General features: G+C 42.8%; 2 protein-coding genes across 6 annotated transcripts in view; one reads left to right on the top strand and one right to left on the bottom strand.

The window, feature by feature from the left end:
- GALNT12 (polypeptide N-acetylgalactosaminyltransferase 12) overlaps positions 1–6,471 on the bottom strand; it is a gene marked incomplete at its 5' end in the record, with an annotated part of 46,487 nt that extends 40,016 nt beyond the window's left edge. Inside the window, one exon of the mRNA XM_083884209.1 lies at positions 6,098–6,471. Coding sequence (XP_083740335.1) covers positions 6,098–6,471 — 374 coding nt within the window. The remainder of the gene's footprint in view (positions 1–6,097) is intronic.
- Positions 6,472–14,537: 8,066 nt separating this feature from the next.
- ANKS6 (ankyrin repeat and sterile alpha motif domain containing 6) overlaps positions 14,538–16,295 on the top strand; it is a gene marked incomplete at its 5' end in the record, with an annotated part of 39,292 nt that continues 37,534 nt past the window's right edge. For all 5 annotated transcript variants that reach the window (XR_014589967.1, XR_014589968.1, XR_014589969.1 and 2 more), the window contains one exon: positions 14,538–14,896. Coding sequence is in view for 1 of the 5 variants with exons in the window: in XM_083860335.1 (XP_083716461.1) it covers positions 14,538–14,896 (359 nt within the window). The remainder of the gene's footprint in view (positions 14,897–16,295) is intronic.

Here is a 16,295-nt window from a genome sequence, read left to right as displayed (position 1 = left end):
TAATCTAGATATCAAAGGAAGCTGAGGAAGTCTACCGGAAGGTGGAAAGAAAAATGGTGAAAAATAATCACGTGAGCTCTTCTGGAAAATATTTGCTGGGGGTTATTAAAAGCATAATGACAAAGAAAAGTGACACATTTTTACAGATTACAGGAACCAAAAATAGCAAAATGTCCTAAATATAACTTTGTACTGCTATAAAATGCAAGCCTTCTTATTAAAAAAATAAACAAAAAGAAACCTCATAATGATTAATTATTTTTACCTCACTTACTGTAGGAGGAAAGAATGAAATGTCCTAGAGAAACAATGCTTTGAAGATCTAAAGCCTGTTTATATATGAAAGAAATATACTGCCAACTAACACTAAAGCAATTACTAAAAGGTATTATGATTAATATAGTTACTAGTAACCAATTACATATTTCCAAAAAGCTCAGAAATCAAACCAAAAAGTCCTAACACCAAACAAGTGACCACAGCATTACAAAACTACTACATCAAAGACATTCTTAGGTGTTTAATGCAAAGCCTTTGCTTGTAAGAAATAGTGTGCTGTGTCTCCTGATCAGATGCAAAGCACGGGAATACCTGTGCCAAAGCCAGCACTGGGCATAAGGTGCACCAGCAGGTGCATGTTTAGAGGGAAGAAATGTGCCAGAAAGGTCAGGCTACTGCAGCTCACCTCTTCAAAGAGTTCTATTTCCTATATGCACTAAAAAAAAAATTAAAAGAAAAATTCACTACAGTTGTTTTGCCTTTAGGAAAGAGATGAAAGAGAAGCTCCTGGGCGAAGTCAGACACTCACTGAGGGCTGAGATGGGAAACACTCAGCTGCTGCGCCTTTTCTCGGAACACGGTCAGGTTAAAACTCCTGGCAAGAGTAGCTGTGATTTTTGGAGTAGAAAAGGAACCAAAACCTAGTATCAAGGCTTATTCTGGAAACTTGCTAGCAGGATATTATCAGACTAACATCCTGCTATAATTTAATACATAACCCAGAAAACAAAACCAACCATAGAAGAAAGACAGACACTCAGAGAATCAAATTCAAATATGGGAACAAACAGGAAAAACAGTTTTGAAAGACAGAAAAATCTTAGCACAAGATTGTTATTCTAAAGTCAAAAATAATATTACCTCAAAATAAATAATATTATAGGCATAAATGATGCAGACAGAGGAATTTGAGCATTTGTGTATAATCTAGCTATCTATACAAAAACACTTAAAGATATATGCACAGATACTTAAACATAACCATAAAATCACACATATACAAAAAAATTATATAAAGAATCTCTCCAAAACACAGAAGATTACTTAGAATTAAAGAACTAACCTCTAAAATCTTTTTTTTTTAATAGCTGAAAAGTACTATGCAGACCACATTCAATATTTTATGGTCTTTTGTGGCTACTTAGGAAAGACAGGAAAGAATTAATAATCCATTTCCTTGTGATCACAAGCAAAATGAGCCTCAAGGGCTGAATCAGGCATCTACCACAAAAGAGACACCTTGAAATGCTGAGTCAGCACAAAAGTGCCTAGTCCCGACTTGTTCCTTTTGTACCAAGAGTCAACCAAAAGGCAACTTGTGTGCTTTTACAGATACTGTCCCCAAAATAAGTAAGAAATGCATCCCTACTGTTAAAAAAAAAAAAAAAAAAAAAAAAAAAAAAAAAAAAAAAAAAAAAAACACAGGTAGAATGTCTAAAATCTGGAACAATGCTTGAAAATAGCCTTTAATCTAAAATAACTCAAGTAGAAAAACTGAAACGTATTTCTTACACATTGTAATAAGCTGTAAAAGGCTAAGAGAAGGTATCAGTTGTCTGCCTAGCCCTACAGTCCTGTAAAACAAGCACACAACGAGAAGCCCCATGGGACACAATGCAGACCTGTTGTTGCAGGGGGAGGAAGGCAGAGCAGCAGCAGCAAGCAAACCCCATGGTCCTGAACTCATCACAGCATGCTCACAGGGCATCAGCCCCAACAGGGCCCTCAGCAAGTCAAAGTCTGACAGAGGACACTTGCTGGTTTTAAACTTCCTATAATTGTTGCTCCCTTTATGAGTACAAACTCAAGAAATAAAGGGTAGATGTTGGGAAGACAAGCTGGGCCATCCAGATAACCTTATTATGATCAGGGAAAAAATTAATCACTATGGCAGTGATGTAGCCTTGAAAGAGCTGTTCAAAGGTTGTTGAATCTCCATCCTTGGAGGCTTTGAGGCTGGACTAGACACCCCAAAGTTTCCTTCCAACCTCCATCCTTCTCTGATCCTATGGCTTCTTTCACTTCTAGCATTGTACAAACTGCATCATCATTTAGTAACTGACATTCTTATCCATAGGATTCTTACAAATGGACATTTTTATAGATTGTTTACACATAATGTTTATTGCTTTATATGTATACTTTCAATAAAACTAAAGAATTCCTGCGTGATGAAACACATAAACGATTGCTGATGTCAAGCTCAAACAGTTAAAGGAAGTAGAAACTGTCTAAAGGAAACAACAATAGTTGTCGTGTTCTTTGGGTCTGTGTGTCAATAGAAACAGGATCAGTCATCACAAGAAGCAAGTTACAGTGGTGGGAACAAGAAAGAATAACAACTTTCTGAATATTTGCACTGTCAGGAATATATTAGTAGAAGAAAGATCTAAATTTGAAACTTCCTGGATTCATAGTCAAATATCAATCAATACATTATTTGAGCAAGTAATCTCAGCCAAGCTATTCTCCTCTTCCTGTAGAGTATTACCAGACACAGATATTAGCAAATACCTCCCACATTTCTGTTCCCATGGCAGGTCCAGGATGTACAACATGCAGCAGTAGGAAAAGATTTTGGCAGCAGTTCCTGATACAGCAATCCCTTGTGCAGTCATTTTGCATATCACATTTAATAGCTTGCTGGTTCAGATATTCTCTAGCTTAGCAAAACTCTAGTTTTCATTGTATTCAAATGTTTTCACCAATTCACACACAGAGAGTGGGTCCATTGATCAGTGTGGGAGGACATTAACATCAAAAGGAGCAGTGGGGTACCCAGGTGCTGGTAATGTTGTCTCGGTTTCCCTTTTATTCTCCTATTTTACTGGTATCTAAAATTCCCAGATTGCCTCCACACACACAAGAATATGCTGAAACAGACCAAAAGCCCATAGCCCAGAACAGAGTCCCCAAGTATAGTATCTGTCAATATCTCCCGAATATTTGATTGAAATTTTCTAGTGGATTAACTTCCTTATGCTTTACAGTAAATGGATTTTTGGAAGAGGGAGGTGGCAAAATTTGTTTCATCCACTTTCGTGTATCAACCATGTATTGCAGCAGCCCTGCAGGAGGTACATTTCCAGCAGGCCACCTGCCTTTCAGGCTGAAGACCTGTAAATTAGTCACTTCTTTATGAGAGTCATGCTGTGAGTGGAACAGCATTGAATCCAACACAGATTTCTGTGGGACTTTATCAGGACTTCACTCCTTAAAACTAACAAAATACAAAATAACTGAAGGAAAAAAAAAAAAAAAAAAAAAAAAAAAAAAAAAAAAAAAAAAAAAAACCCATACACACACACACAAAAAAGAACAACCCACACACAAAAAACACCCCAAAACCACACACACACAAGAAAAAAAAAAAAAACAACAAACCCAAACAAACAAAAAAAAAAACCACCCCAAAACAAATGCTTCACTGCTTCTACTCAGTTATTTATAAATTCAAGGAATTCCGACATTATTTCACAGTTGCTTAAGGAACTCATCAAGTAACAACACACTTCTTTATCCATATAATTATGTCCTTCAGAGAACTCAAATTTGTGAGACACGTCATCCTTGACAAAAGCCTTGTTGACTTTCTCAATAGATCACACCCTCTCATCTGTTACTAATTCTTTCCCTTACCACAGTTTGTAGATAACATGCCTCGAAAAGATCCAAGGCTTGTCAGCATGCAGTTCTCTGGTTCTTTTTTGAGACTCCACTAAAAAAAAAATGGTGCATTTGTCACCCTCTGGTTTTCTGGTACTAAAGTTGTTTCACTGAGCATATTTAAAATTTAGCTTTTGCATCATTTTAGTAGACTGCTGAAGCCTAGTTGCCTTCTACATTACTATTTATTTTCCATCATTGTAGCCTCCCCCATCACCAAAATGTTCATCAAAGGTCATAAACAGTCAAGCATTTCACACCTTAAAATAATTTTTTATTTTTTATTTTTTTTTTTTTACATCTCTAAACTTGACATTTAAATCTGTATAACTTCCAATCTTGGAACAAAGTGCAATGCATTTTCTATGGCTGTGGATTCGGTGATATGTTTTTCAATTTTCTAATTTTTTTTTTTTTTTTTTTACTTCAATCTCTTGCATGGTCTTCCCTCTTGAGAAAAGGAGTTAACACTTCATTGCAAAATTGCCTTTGGGAAAGTTTTTTACATTTGTTGCATGAGTTTGGGAGATGCTCTGTGACATTTTTGCCATAATTTAGATTTAATTGAGCACTAAGGCATGAAGCACCTGCCAAGAGTACAATACAGCCCCTGCTTCAGAAGGCAATTATCTCTGAGATTATGCCACTGATGCTTCCGTGATTCTTTCAGTGTGGATATATTTTGTCATTTCAGCATCTATATATTCAAATCAAAAAGGGTCCGCTGTTGTAGCAAAATCTATTTAAATTATTTTCATTTCTAGAATAGTCACCCACATCCATCTATAATTCTCCTATTCAAAACTGTGACCTTCTATTTCTTCTAACATCCTGTCATAGAGAAATGGCAGAAGTCCAAAATAACTCATTGAAATGATTTGATTCTTCCCATGGAAATGAAAGTAAAATGGTCCTTTTTGACCTATAGGCTACAGACTGTTTATAAACGGGGAATAATAACTGAGTAAAACAAGCCTAGTGTCAGGCTTAAACTTCTGATGAAAAGGCATTTGCACTGCAACTTTTAAAAAGCCATCGTAAGATTCATGTTTTAGATTCAGCACTTACAATTAGAGTTGGTAAAACGCTGGGCGGGACCCACCAGCGTGAAATGAATGCAGAGGAGAGACAGAGCCCTGCTTTCTGCTACCGTATCCTACAAACCTGTTGCAACAGAACAAACCAGCTGAAGCCAAGCTCCAGTGTAACAGGAGTGAGGGCTGTGAGGAGTCAGTAGCAGCCGTGGCTCCATCCCATCCCCTGTGGTGGCCAGCATATCCCCTTAACTGGCCAGCCCTGCCTCTCACCAGCCGGCAGCTCACTCACAGAGAGCCCAAGACGGTGCCACACCGAGTATTTGCATAAGGGCAGAACAGTCAGACCTGCCGTGCCACGCTGGCTTCACAGCCGCACTGAACCTTGCCTGTAAGCTAGAGCCACCTCATCCAACACTCATCTACGTGTTCTGTGTAAACGAAGCGTTCTTCATTTACATTTGCCTCTATGCCATTATCTGCCACTGCTGCCATAACTGTGAATGTAATTTGTAAATGTAATTTGTCCCAGCAATTGTGCACCCCGGATCAAGCACAGTCCCCCCTCAGAATACCATTACCCACCCCTGTGAGCAGCATTTCTAGCTCACTCCTGGCAAAACAAGCTGATAAAACAATCTCCTTTGAGCTGCGTCTCTTAAGACGTTTGAATACAACGCACAGCTGAAGTCTGGGAAGCGTAACATCGGTAAAGCTGGGAGTGACCGAGAAAGTCTGCTGCTGCCCCTGGAGACTTACCCAGGGGCCGGCAGCAGGAGAAACACGGCAGAGCAGCGGAACTTGAGGACTGAAAACACACTGCGAGAGCTACGTGTGAAAACAACCTGCACTCGCACCACCAACACGCGCCTCTGCGCTGCCCTGTGCAGGTGCGGCAGCCTGGCAAAGTCCCCATCGACTTAACTCCGGCAGCGAACGCTGCGATCCAAGAGCGTTTGTGAAGGGAAAGTTTCCTAAGCCCTCCAGGCTCCCGAGCGAGAGGTGCCCGAGACAGACAGGACTACCCGCGCTGGCCCTGCAGTCTGGCGGGGCGGCTCAGTGACTCACAGGGGCGGCGGGCGCGGCTCCCGTGCCCCGTGTCCCCGCTGGGTACTCACAGCGGGTGCCAGCGCTCGGGCAGGCGGCGGTGCAGCGAGATGCGGTCGCTCAGGTAGATGTTGATCTGGTGCCGGCGGATGCTCTCCTCCTGGCGGCGCTTCTCGGCCGGGCTCAGTTCCAGCCGCACGGCCCGGCCCAGCTCCCCCAGCGCCCCCGGGTCCAGGGCCGGCTTCTCGTACACGGGCCGCCGCAGCAGCTCCGAGTCGGGGGAGGGCGGCGGGGCGCGGCGGGCGGCGTGGCGGGGCGGGGGGCCGTGCCGCCACACGAGGAAGCCGAGGGCGGCCAGCAGCCCCAGGGCGAGCAGCGCGCCCTCGCCGCGGCAGCCCCGGCCCCGCTTGCCCCGGCACATCCCGCGGCCGAGGCGGGCGGCCATGCCGAGCTGCCCTGACACGGGCACGGGCACGGGCGCGCCTCCGCCCTGGGCGGACCCGGCGAAGTTGGCACGGACCTGCCCACACCGCGACACCCGCCCGCCGGCAGCGCTGCCCCGCCAGGAAGCCGGCACGGCTCCTCCTCCCTTCTCCCGCCTCCCCGCCCCGCCGCCGGCCGGCCCCGAGGGGCGCGGCGCGGAAGAGCCGGGCGCGGGCGCTGCCGCGGGTGGGGAGCGGTGCCCCGGGCAGAGAACCTGCCCCGCTTGTCCCTCAGGGGTGCTGTCCCCCTGCCCCCGCCAGCCGCCTCCCCGGGAGCGATGTCCCTCGGCTTCCTGGTGGTCGGAAGGCTGCTCGGCCCCGAGGGGTTCCAGCACCCCTGGGAAGGCACGCGGCTCCAGCCTGCCCCGCCTTGTCCCTGGGGACACAAGCGGTGGAACTAGGAGTGGTCCTGACCCATCCCGGGGCAGGGAGGGAGTGGAGGCCATCCCGGTCCCGCCGGATCACACACAGCTGGGATGTGGGGAGGAGGGAGGAAGGAAAGTTCCCTTTGCTGTCACCCTTCAAGGGAAAGGTGACCCAGTTGCCCTGAAGCTTAAGGGACCTTCATAAGCACCGGTGGCTGCATGGCAGATAAGCTGTGTCCCCAGCAAGGGAAAGCTCTGCTGGCACAGAGCTGCCAGGGCCACAGCAGGCTGCTTTGGCCATTGGAAACAATTGGGATAGCCCCAAGGCTTGCTGTCTATGGACAGAAATTTTCAGAGCTGCTGGACAGCAAGGGAGGTTATTTCCCACAGAGTGACTAGGAAGAGCTTAGGGGTGGAAGGAAATAAATTGATAGGAAACCAGGCTTCATCCATTCTGCTGCCTCTAGAACAGCATGTGCTTCAGAAGTGGAGCAGAACACGGGCTAAGAAGCTGTAGGCATCAATCACAAGCTTTTTTGCTGAAGAAAGGAGTGTTCATGGTTAAAAAAAGAAGTCAGGTAATGTGGCCTCATTAAGAGAAATCCAGAAGACTTATGAAAATCCCAATTTTATTATACAGATAACGGGCAGTCTATTCTATGGCTTGACGTAATTTTGGGGGAAAGAAACAACAGTAGCACTAGTTAGAACTTTCAGATTTGCTTCATACTCAAAAACATATCCATCCATACTGCTTGTTTTACTTCAGCCTCTAACACTATGAAGCCCCATCTGCCTAGACTTGTGATCTGGAGGCTGTGAGATTACATGAGAATTCCTGATTTTGCCTTTGAAATACTTTAACGTAAATGTAACATCACTGGATACATTTTCTCTCTCACATGCAGCAGGGAGTGGGATCTGCTCTTGAAGTGTCATTTGCTCCATGCATTTTCCAAAGTGACAACAATTCACTGCAACATCCTCTGCTGCTGGAGGCCTGTCAAGATCAACCCAGCAGAGGAGTTCAGTCGTGCCCAGAGAGAGAACTTCAACCCACAGCACAGGGTGATGCTCACCAGGACTACTGAGGAGTGAATGAAACTAACACTAAGGAAGGGGGGAAATTTCATCACTATCATCAATTTCATCACAGAATATACAGCTATGAACTCTTTCTTTTACATGACAATAAATATTGTATATGACAACAAATGCAGACTCAACTGCTGTGGAGGCCATGCTCTGGACAAGGGTGCTGAAAACCAATGGCTGATTCTGATTCTGGCAAGCTAGTATAATTCAAGTAATTTAGGTGGATTTGCAATGAGAATGTGTAGAGACAGATTATTTCTTATTCATCTATACAGCTAGCTATCACCGGTAATTATATAGGCATAAAATCTAATTTCAGTATGCTTGTAGACAACTACAAAATTGTTGGACATGAGAATTTACATTGCATATAAAGCTAGCAAACTTTGGATCTGAAGACTCAGGTGGCATCAGTTATTGCATGCCCAGTGTTTGCTTTGTCTCCTTGCTTGCCATCTTTCTGAATAAAGGGAGCCTATTCCTGGAATGAATCAAAGGAGAAGAGATCCTCCTGGACTCCTAAAAGAAGTTACTGAGGAGATTGGAAAGAGGTAAAGAGCAAAATGTAGGACTAAGAGCTAATTAAGAAGAGTGAGAAAAATCAAAAAAAGCCCAGAAAGTTCTACTGCAGAGGTTCTTAAATATTATAAGAATATGTATTTGATTTAAGTATTTTAAGTACTAGAACAATATGGAAGAAGCACAAGAACATGATCACATGACTAAAATAAGTTCTGAAACAAAAAAAAAAAAAAAAAAGGAAACAGAGAACCAAATATGACAGAACTGCTCTCAGCAGTAATAATACTCTTACAGCAAAATAATGGGTGAAGTCTTTCTGTAATCAGCATCGCAGTGAGGACTGAATGTATGGCTAGTTAACAGTAGTTCCCTGCGGATGATGTCCAAACGCATAAACCAGAGGAAATTCATCAAGAGAAAGTACAATAATGAGATTAATGTAAAAATCATAAAGAATTATTTGCTTTCACAAAGAAGTTTGTACAAGATGTAAAGGATATGAAGGCAAAAACATGCTTTTTCAAATATTTTCAAACATTTTTGGGATATAAATGTGATGGAAAGACTGGACATTCCAAGTTGAAATAGTTAAGGTGTAAAGAAATCTCTCTGAACATACAAATAAGCCCCAGAGGGAGAAAAAAAAAAATCAACAATTAATAAGGCAAATGAATGAGTTTACTGCTAGCCATAAAACTTGCCGCAAAATTTTCAGAGAAGAGTTCCTTTTAAGAAGTTCTCTTGTTCCTTTCAGGTTGAATAACAATGAAAGTTAAAACAATTTGTTATGATTTTTTAGTGTTAAGTGAGTTATAATTTCAGTTGCTTCAGGAGTTTCAACCAAAGATAAATAGAGTAACCAAACAAGTCATATAAAAGCTCTAATTACTTATCTAGAAATATCTGTTGTGTCCTTAGTTGTCCAAATTGAAACGGAAGATTGGTAGAATAATCAATACCTTTGAAAAGTTTATTTTTAAAAATGGATTTTTTTCTTCATCTCAAAAAGTATTAACGAAACCTTTCAAAAAGCACTAAGAGAAAAAGAATAACCATAACAATATGTAATTGTCCATAAGAATTCACATTATAGTGAATGTAACAGCTGAAATTAAGGGTGTAACTCTTGCTCTCTGAAGTATATTTGAAATGCAGGCAATATTTAGTTCACCTAAAATGCATGAGCTTATTGAAGGAATAGGTTTACATATAGGGAACACCTAAAGATAAGATTAACGATTTGACACCTGTATAGTTACTAGAAGATATTCTTATTTTTAGTGATGACATATACATTACAGAAAAAAATCAGAGCTATTAAATTTTGCAAAAGATTTAAAATTTACCTCATCTGAACTTTTCCTTTTCTTCTTTTGTGTGTAAAAAGCAAGAATCTAAAATGGAAATAGAATGGGAAGACTGCATTTTCAATAAGTTAAACAGCTTCCTAAATTCACACTTCATAGTAAAAATAAAGTATCATATAATATATTTCAGAATAAAGTTCTTAATTTTAGAAAAAGCCAACATTTACATATTCTAAAGAAATAAAAAAATCAGAAGAATATGATAGGAAACATGATGTACAAATACTGTGGACACAGATAGGAAATTTGCTTAAGGAGACAAGGAATCATCCAAGTTATAAAACACACCCATTGGAGATAGCATTGGACCTACAGGGTCATTGTTCACCATTGTTTTAATTGTGCATTAAATTGCACTGCCCTGCAACACCCCTCACTTCTCACCTTGGCTGATCTTTCCTTTGTTAGCACAAATATTTTTTAAATATTATTATTCAGCCTATTGTACTACCAGTGCCAAGATTTTTTTTTCAATAGATGTGTTTGCATTGAAAGTCTCTATTTGAGACAGCTGCACAGCACGTGCCAAACATGAAATGAGCCGCACCCTGCTTCCCCAGTGCCAAAGGGTTCTCGGTGCTTCAGCAGGAACCTTGTTTTACAGGGTAGGCTTTGGGTCAAGAAGGAAGCTGAGTATATAGTGCAGAGGCAGAGAGATCGAGGAATTGAAATAGAGGAAGAACCCTAAAAATAAAATCGATTAAGAACACAGACTTGATGACTGAGATAGAAACTGTCGCCTGTTTCAGAGATCTTCTATCAGGCTGATGAATGGTGTGAAACTCTCTTAGTGACAGGCCAGTAAAATGAGGCAGCATTCAGTGGATTACTTGGGCAAGACCTCAGCTGTACCAGTCTGCAGATCTCTGTAGAACATCTTTGTGCATGTGTATGTGCACACATACGTAACACACACACACACAAAATGCCTTGCTCAAAAAGTCACATACAAGCCAGGATAACTTAAAGACAGACAGGACATGCATGTCAAAGGCATCAATCAATACATTTGCTTGCTGTAGGTATGTACTGCTTGCATATAATTTTTCTCTTAAGCTAAATAGCAAGCACGAAATGCAGGCAGTGGAAGATATAACATACATAAAGGAAACCAAGGCCAGGAAGCTTAGCTGTCAGAAAGTATTGGAACAAGAGTGCACTTCTGCTCACAAAGTATGGTATGATGTGACATGTTAATGAAGGTATGTTGTGCTGGAAACTTGACTGATTTTTCATAGAATCTCATGCAGACATAATGAATTAAAATACTGAGCTGCAAATACTTTTTGAAAGTTTCTCAAAATTATGACATATTCTGAAACATATACATGAAGTAAATTCTTCATAAAGGTATAGCAGCTGGTTGTAGTAGACAAAATGAAGACCATTATTAAAATTCTGAACCAAGAAGTCAAGTAGATACTATGTAATGAAATTAATCTTTGTCACCCTACACTCTAGCTACTTACTACCACTTGGTTTTTAGTAATTTTTTCAAGGTTGTTTCTGTTTCTATGCCTAAAAGGACCACAGTTAACAGACATAAGTCCAGTGATACTGGGGAAACATTTTCTTTTCTGTGATGGTAATTCTAATATATGTGTCTTCCTTTTCATTAAGGCAGAGATAAGTGTCTTCACACAAAAGACATACTAAAAATTTCAGTTTTCTTTTTTTCAGAAGTATGACTCTCTTGTGATTCACATCAGTAAGATTTTACAGTAGAAAAGAAGTCTTTTACCTCTAAAACTGCTGTGAAAAAAATGCCATCATACTTGGGGATTTGAGATGCCACCATCCTCAGACTTTGATTATGCAGATTATGAGTGAGTCAGCTGTTTCTAGTTATATGGATTTCTTGGGGAACAGATGGCTTCACTACTTGCATTTTTACATTTCTGAGAGGCTTTTGATTATGATGGCAATTTTACAGTTTTCCATATTACGTGATCCTGAATTATATACGAGGTAGATATTTGCTCATGTGTCATGGTATGTGTCCAAATATATTACATCCTATTACTACTGTAAGAGCAACAGAAATTTTGTCATGTTACCTGGCCAATTTGTAGTTCTACATCATTTCACATTTGCCATATTATATTTACTTCACTAGTTCCAAAGGTACATTACATGCTCTAATGGTTTCCTAGGCTTTGTTCGGCAAATGATTAGTTCTGAGTCTTGAAGAACAATGACTCTAAGTCATTTATCTCTTTTATTTCACATTATATGATGAGTAGCATCAATAAAGCTTATATCTCCTTGCTGGTGTTGCTGGTGTTTTGAGATCATTAGCAGTGGAGACTTATGTTAGAAAAGTTTCACAGATGTTGACTTCACATGGGTACTTCTGCCTTATTTGTTCTGCACTTTTTGGTGGGCCTCTTCTGTTCCTTGCACTTTTTTCATCTTTTTTATTTGAAAGTAATTTCTTCTTTCATTATGTTTTTAATGTAATTTAAAATTATTTCAACCTTGGAACAATCTAACATTGACCTATACAGATTAGCACAGAACTGATGTGAATAAATTTCTTGTCAAAAGCAATGCATCTTTCACTGACTGGACAAAGAACTTTGGACAAATCTTCTGAACAACTAACACACAATTTGCACTTGAGAATCTTGGTTTTATTTTGTCCCATCTTATCTTCCAACCTAAGTTTTCTCCATTATCTTATCTCGATGAACTGTTTGAAAGGCTTAGGTTGTTCTTTCTTTGGTGAAGAAATCATGTCCTGTATTTTCCAAAGAGCTTGATACTGCATCATCCAGGAGAATATTCCATAGCAGTTTATTAATTTCAGAAGAAATCTGATTATTTTTCCTTGCCTTGATTGTCAGTCAGTGACAGAATCCCTGAGTGATCATACCACTATAAATGCCTAGGATGCCAACTGAAGATCGTAATGACCATCATATGACAGCAGCAGAATCCAGGACAAATAATTTTCCCTCTCATTTTTTAAACCCGATCAAATATTTCCTATGTCTTATAAACTTCTTAAAATAAGAGTTGCATCCTTTGCTGATAGATTCCTAATTACATTCATGATATCTTTGTCTGGAGTTTCAAACCATTAGTAGAAACTGATGACATAATCATCAGCTACATAACATAAATTTGTAGGATCAACATGTTTAGTAGCTTATCTCAAAGATAAACTGGAGTGATCCTGTCACTAATTTGACTATATCCGAGCATGCACTTTGATATGGTAAGTATGACCCAGTTTTCTTCAATCATGAATAATGTATTGCATTAATCACTCTTGCCATTCCCTTCTTCTAGGCTCTGAAATCTTACAAAGAGTGAATTGCACCATCCAGTTTTACTGACAATGGCAAGCTCCTCATACTTTTGTATCACTCTGATGATGGCCACTGCAAGCTTCTTTATGCTTATGGAAATTATTTAACATAAATGTAGATGACACTTATTTAAATATTAACACATGCTATCTATAATAAAAGAAGTATCCTTGAATACATGCCCTGTCCAGGAAATTGTTCTATTATTTCTGTAATGATAAATATGCAATTTTTTTTTTTTCCTATGACTGGTACTTTCCCAAAGGAAAAGTGTCCATAACTGCAGCCAAGACTCTTGTTTGCCATAGACTTTCTCAAGGGTAACTTGTTTGGCCCTTTGCCATGATGGTCTGGCAATCTGGATTTGCCAGAGTATCAGAGCCAAAAAGCTGTATAAAGTGGAAGACAAGGATGCCACTGCCTAAAACCTGTGATTTCTACATTTCAGTGGCATTTGATATGTTTATTATACACAGCTTTTAAGTATTCCTAGTCTTCTCATCCCCAGATCCTCCACACTACAACAAGTGCCTTGTACTGCCATTGAAGTCACTGATTTTCACAGAAAATTACCTGTCTGAATTTACAGGGACACAATGTGAGTGACAAAGTTCAAGATTTTCCTTTTCCACCTTGCTTTAGGTGCTGTAAATCAGTTTAACCTAGAAAAGATTTCAGGATTTCTTGGGGGGCTGAAACTGAAGAGAAGACACACAAGAAACTCACATTTTTTTGCAGAAAGATTTTAAACTGAAGGACTAATCAGCACTGTCAGAGGATGGGACATGGGCGTTCGTAGGGGAAAAGACTGAACTTCAAATCCTGTATCTCACTGAAGGGAGACCGCTTTGGAGCTAACGGAGACACAAAGCAGGATGGGGCAAATGAAGGCTGAAGTACCATGTAAAGGGAGTGGGGCTGACAGAGGGACCACGCCGGGCTGTAGGAAGAAGTCGCGTTGTGAAGCAAGGAAAAGGGGTTGTTGTGTCAGGTGAGAAGGAACAAGCCCCACGGCGAGGGGCCGGTGCCGTGACAGCGGGCACAGGGACACGGAGAACTGTGTGCGGTCAGTAACGGCCGCGGCCCGGAGGGCAGAGCTGCCCCGGCCAGGGGGCAGAGCCGTGAGGACACCGGCGCTGCCTGGGCCAGGCCAGGGGGCACCGCTGGGGCGAGAGAGGCGCCGAGAGCCCTGGCCCAGGCCGGATAACCCTCGCCGGCTCTCCCTTCTCGCCGTGCGAGAGCGGCCGGGGCGCTGCGGCCGCCCTGGGCCGGCCTCCTCCCGCCAGCCGAGTCCCCTCCTCCCGCTGCCTTCCCGCGGCGGGGGCGGTGGCGGGCGGCCGAGCGCTCGGGCCCGGCGGCGCTGCCCATGGGGGAGTGCGGGGTGCCCCCGCAGGTCCAGCTCTTCCTCCGCGCCTGCGAGCAGGGCGACTGCGAGACCGCCCGGCGCCTCCTGGGGCTGCCCGGCGGCGGCGGCCCCGCCGACCCGGCCGCCCTTTCCTCGTCCTCCTGTGGCCCCGAGGAGACGGCGGCGGAGCCCCGCGGCGAAGCGCCGTCCCCGCCGAGCCCCGCCGTGGCCGTGGACTGCACGGACGAGGCCGGGAACACGGGGCTGCAGTTCGCCGCGGCGGGCGGACACGAGCAGCTGGTGCGGTTCCTGCTGCGGAAGGGCGCCTCGGTGCAGAGCAGGAACCACTACGGATGGAGCCCCCTCATGCAAGCGGCCAGGTACGGGGAGGAGGCAGGCAGGGATCAGGGCCGAGGTGAGGGGTGTCCGACCGCCATCCCGCTTCGCCGCCTCGCATCGGCCTAGTCGGCGGCATCCCCAGGGCGGGGAAGGGAGGGAGGGCGGCCGAGGCGCTGCCTTCCCCGCCCCCGGGGCTGCCGCGGGCGCTCGGCTCCCTCGCCGGTCCCAGTGCGGTCCCGGTGCCGAGGGAGGGCGCCCGGGAGCGCGGGGGAGCCCCGGGAGAGGCGGCGTGCGAGACGGGCCGGGCGCCATGTTGGAGGCCGCGGGCGGTCGTCGCCGGCGGAGCCCCGAGCTGTCCCGGGGGATCGGGGCGGCGGGGAGGGGCTCTCCAGAGGAGAGTTGGATAAGCGCTGTCCCGGGCATTGGAAACTTTTCGCGTTAAGAATGTGGTGTTTGAAGCAGTGCATGCTATTTCTTGGTTAAGCCAGCACAAAATTGGAGATAACGTGAACACAAAACACTGCTTTCCTCTGTGACAATAGATATATGCGCGTAGCCTTACTTAATTTTCCTGTTTTTTTTTTTTTTTTTTTTTTTTTTTTTTTTTTTTTGTATGTGTGTCTTACTTGTTGATAATACGTCTGACTTAAAACACATAAAACACACTGAAGCAAACAGAAACAATTAGTTTCACTTGACTTGCCCATGTTTACCTAGATGGCTTGCTGAATGATAGGGAAAATCATTGCTGAGGGTTTTTTAATGACAAAACTGTTGTTTTCTGCATCGGTGATGCTTCCTTTCCGTAACCCACTGCTGGGCTGGGGGAGGTTCCCGCGGTGCTAATGCTGGTGTTGGTGCTTCTCTTCTTTCCTACAAGCACACCTTGGACTCATGGGCTGGAGGGCATTGCTGTCCTTTAATAACTGAATGATTAATCAAGAGAAGAAATGGTTTTTGTTGTCCTGATTTTTTTTTTTTTAATTTCATAATATTCAAATACTTGGAAGAAAAGAATCTGTTTCAAAGTCAACATTTCTCTTTTCAATTAATGGTCATAGAAAGTTCCCAAAGAATGAGTCACTCAGCTGGTTTCCCAGTAAGAACAAGGAAGACAAGGTTCAACAATTTGGTTATTTTATGATGGTTTAAAAAAAAAGGGAAAAAGTTGTAGAAACAGTTTTAGATTTTTTTCCCCTTAATGAAAACCATACGCTCATTCCCTGAAAACAATAAAGTCAGATGACTGTAACCCTCTCACTGATCTCAAGAAATTACTGGCTAACATTTGTAAAGTACTGTATAAATTGATGAAAAGTGTAAAGTAGAGGAGCATGTTTCTTTTTTCTTTTTAATGGATAACCAGAAAGGAAACATAGTGTTTGTACAAAGGTAGGCTTCAGACTTATGTAGCTGTTTAAATTTCTGTCTGTGATTAGC

This window comes from Zosterops lateralis (genome assembly GCF_965231275.1).
Source record: "Zosterops lateralis genome assembly, chromosome: 1".
Taxonomy (NCBI): Eukaryota; Metazoa; Chordata; class Aves; order Passeriformes; family Zosteropidae; genus Zosterops; species Zosterops lateralis.
This window is presented reverse-complemented; position numbering and strand designations above follow the sequence as displayed.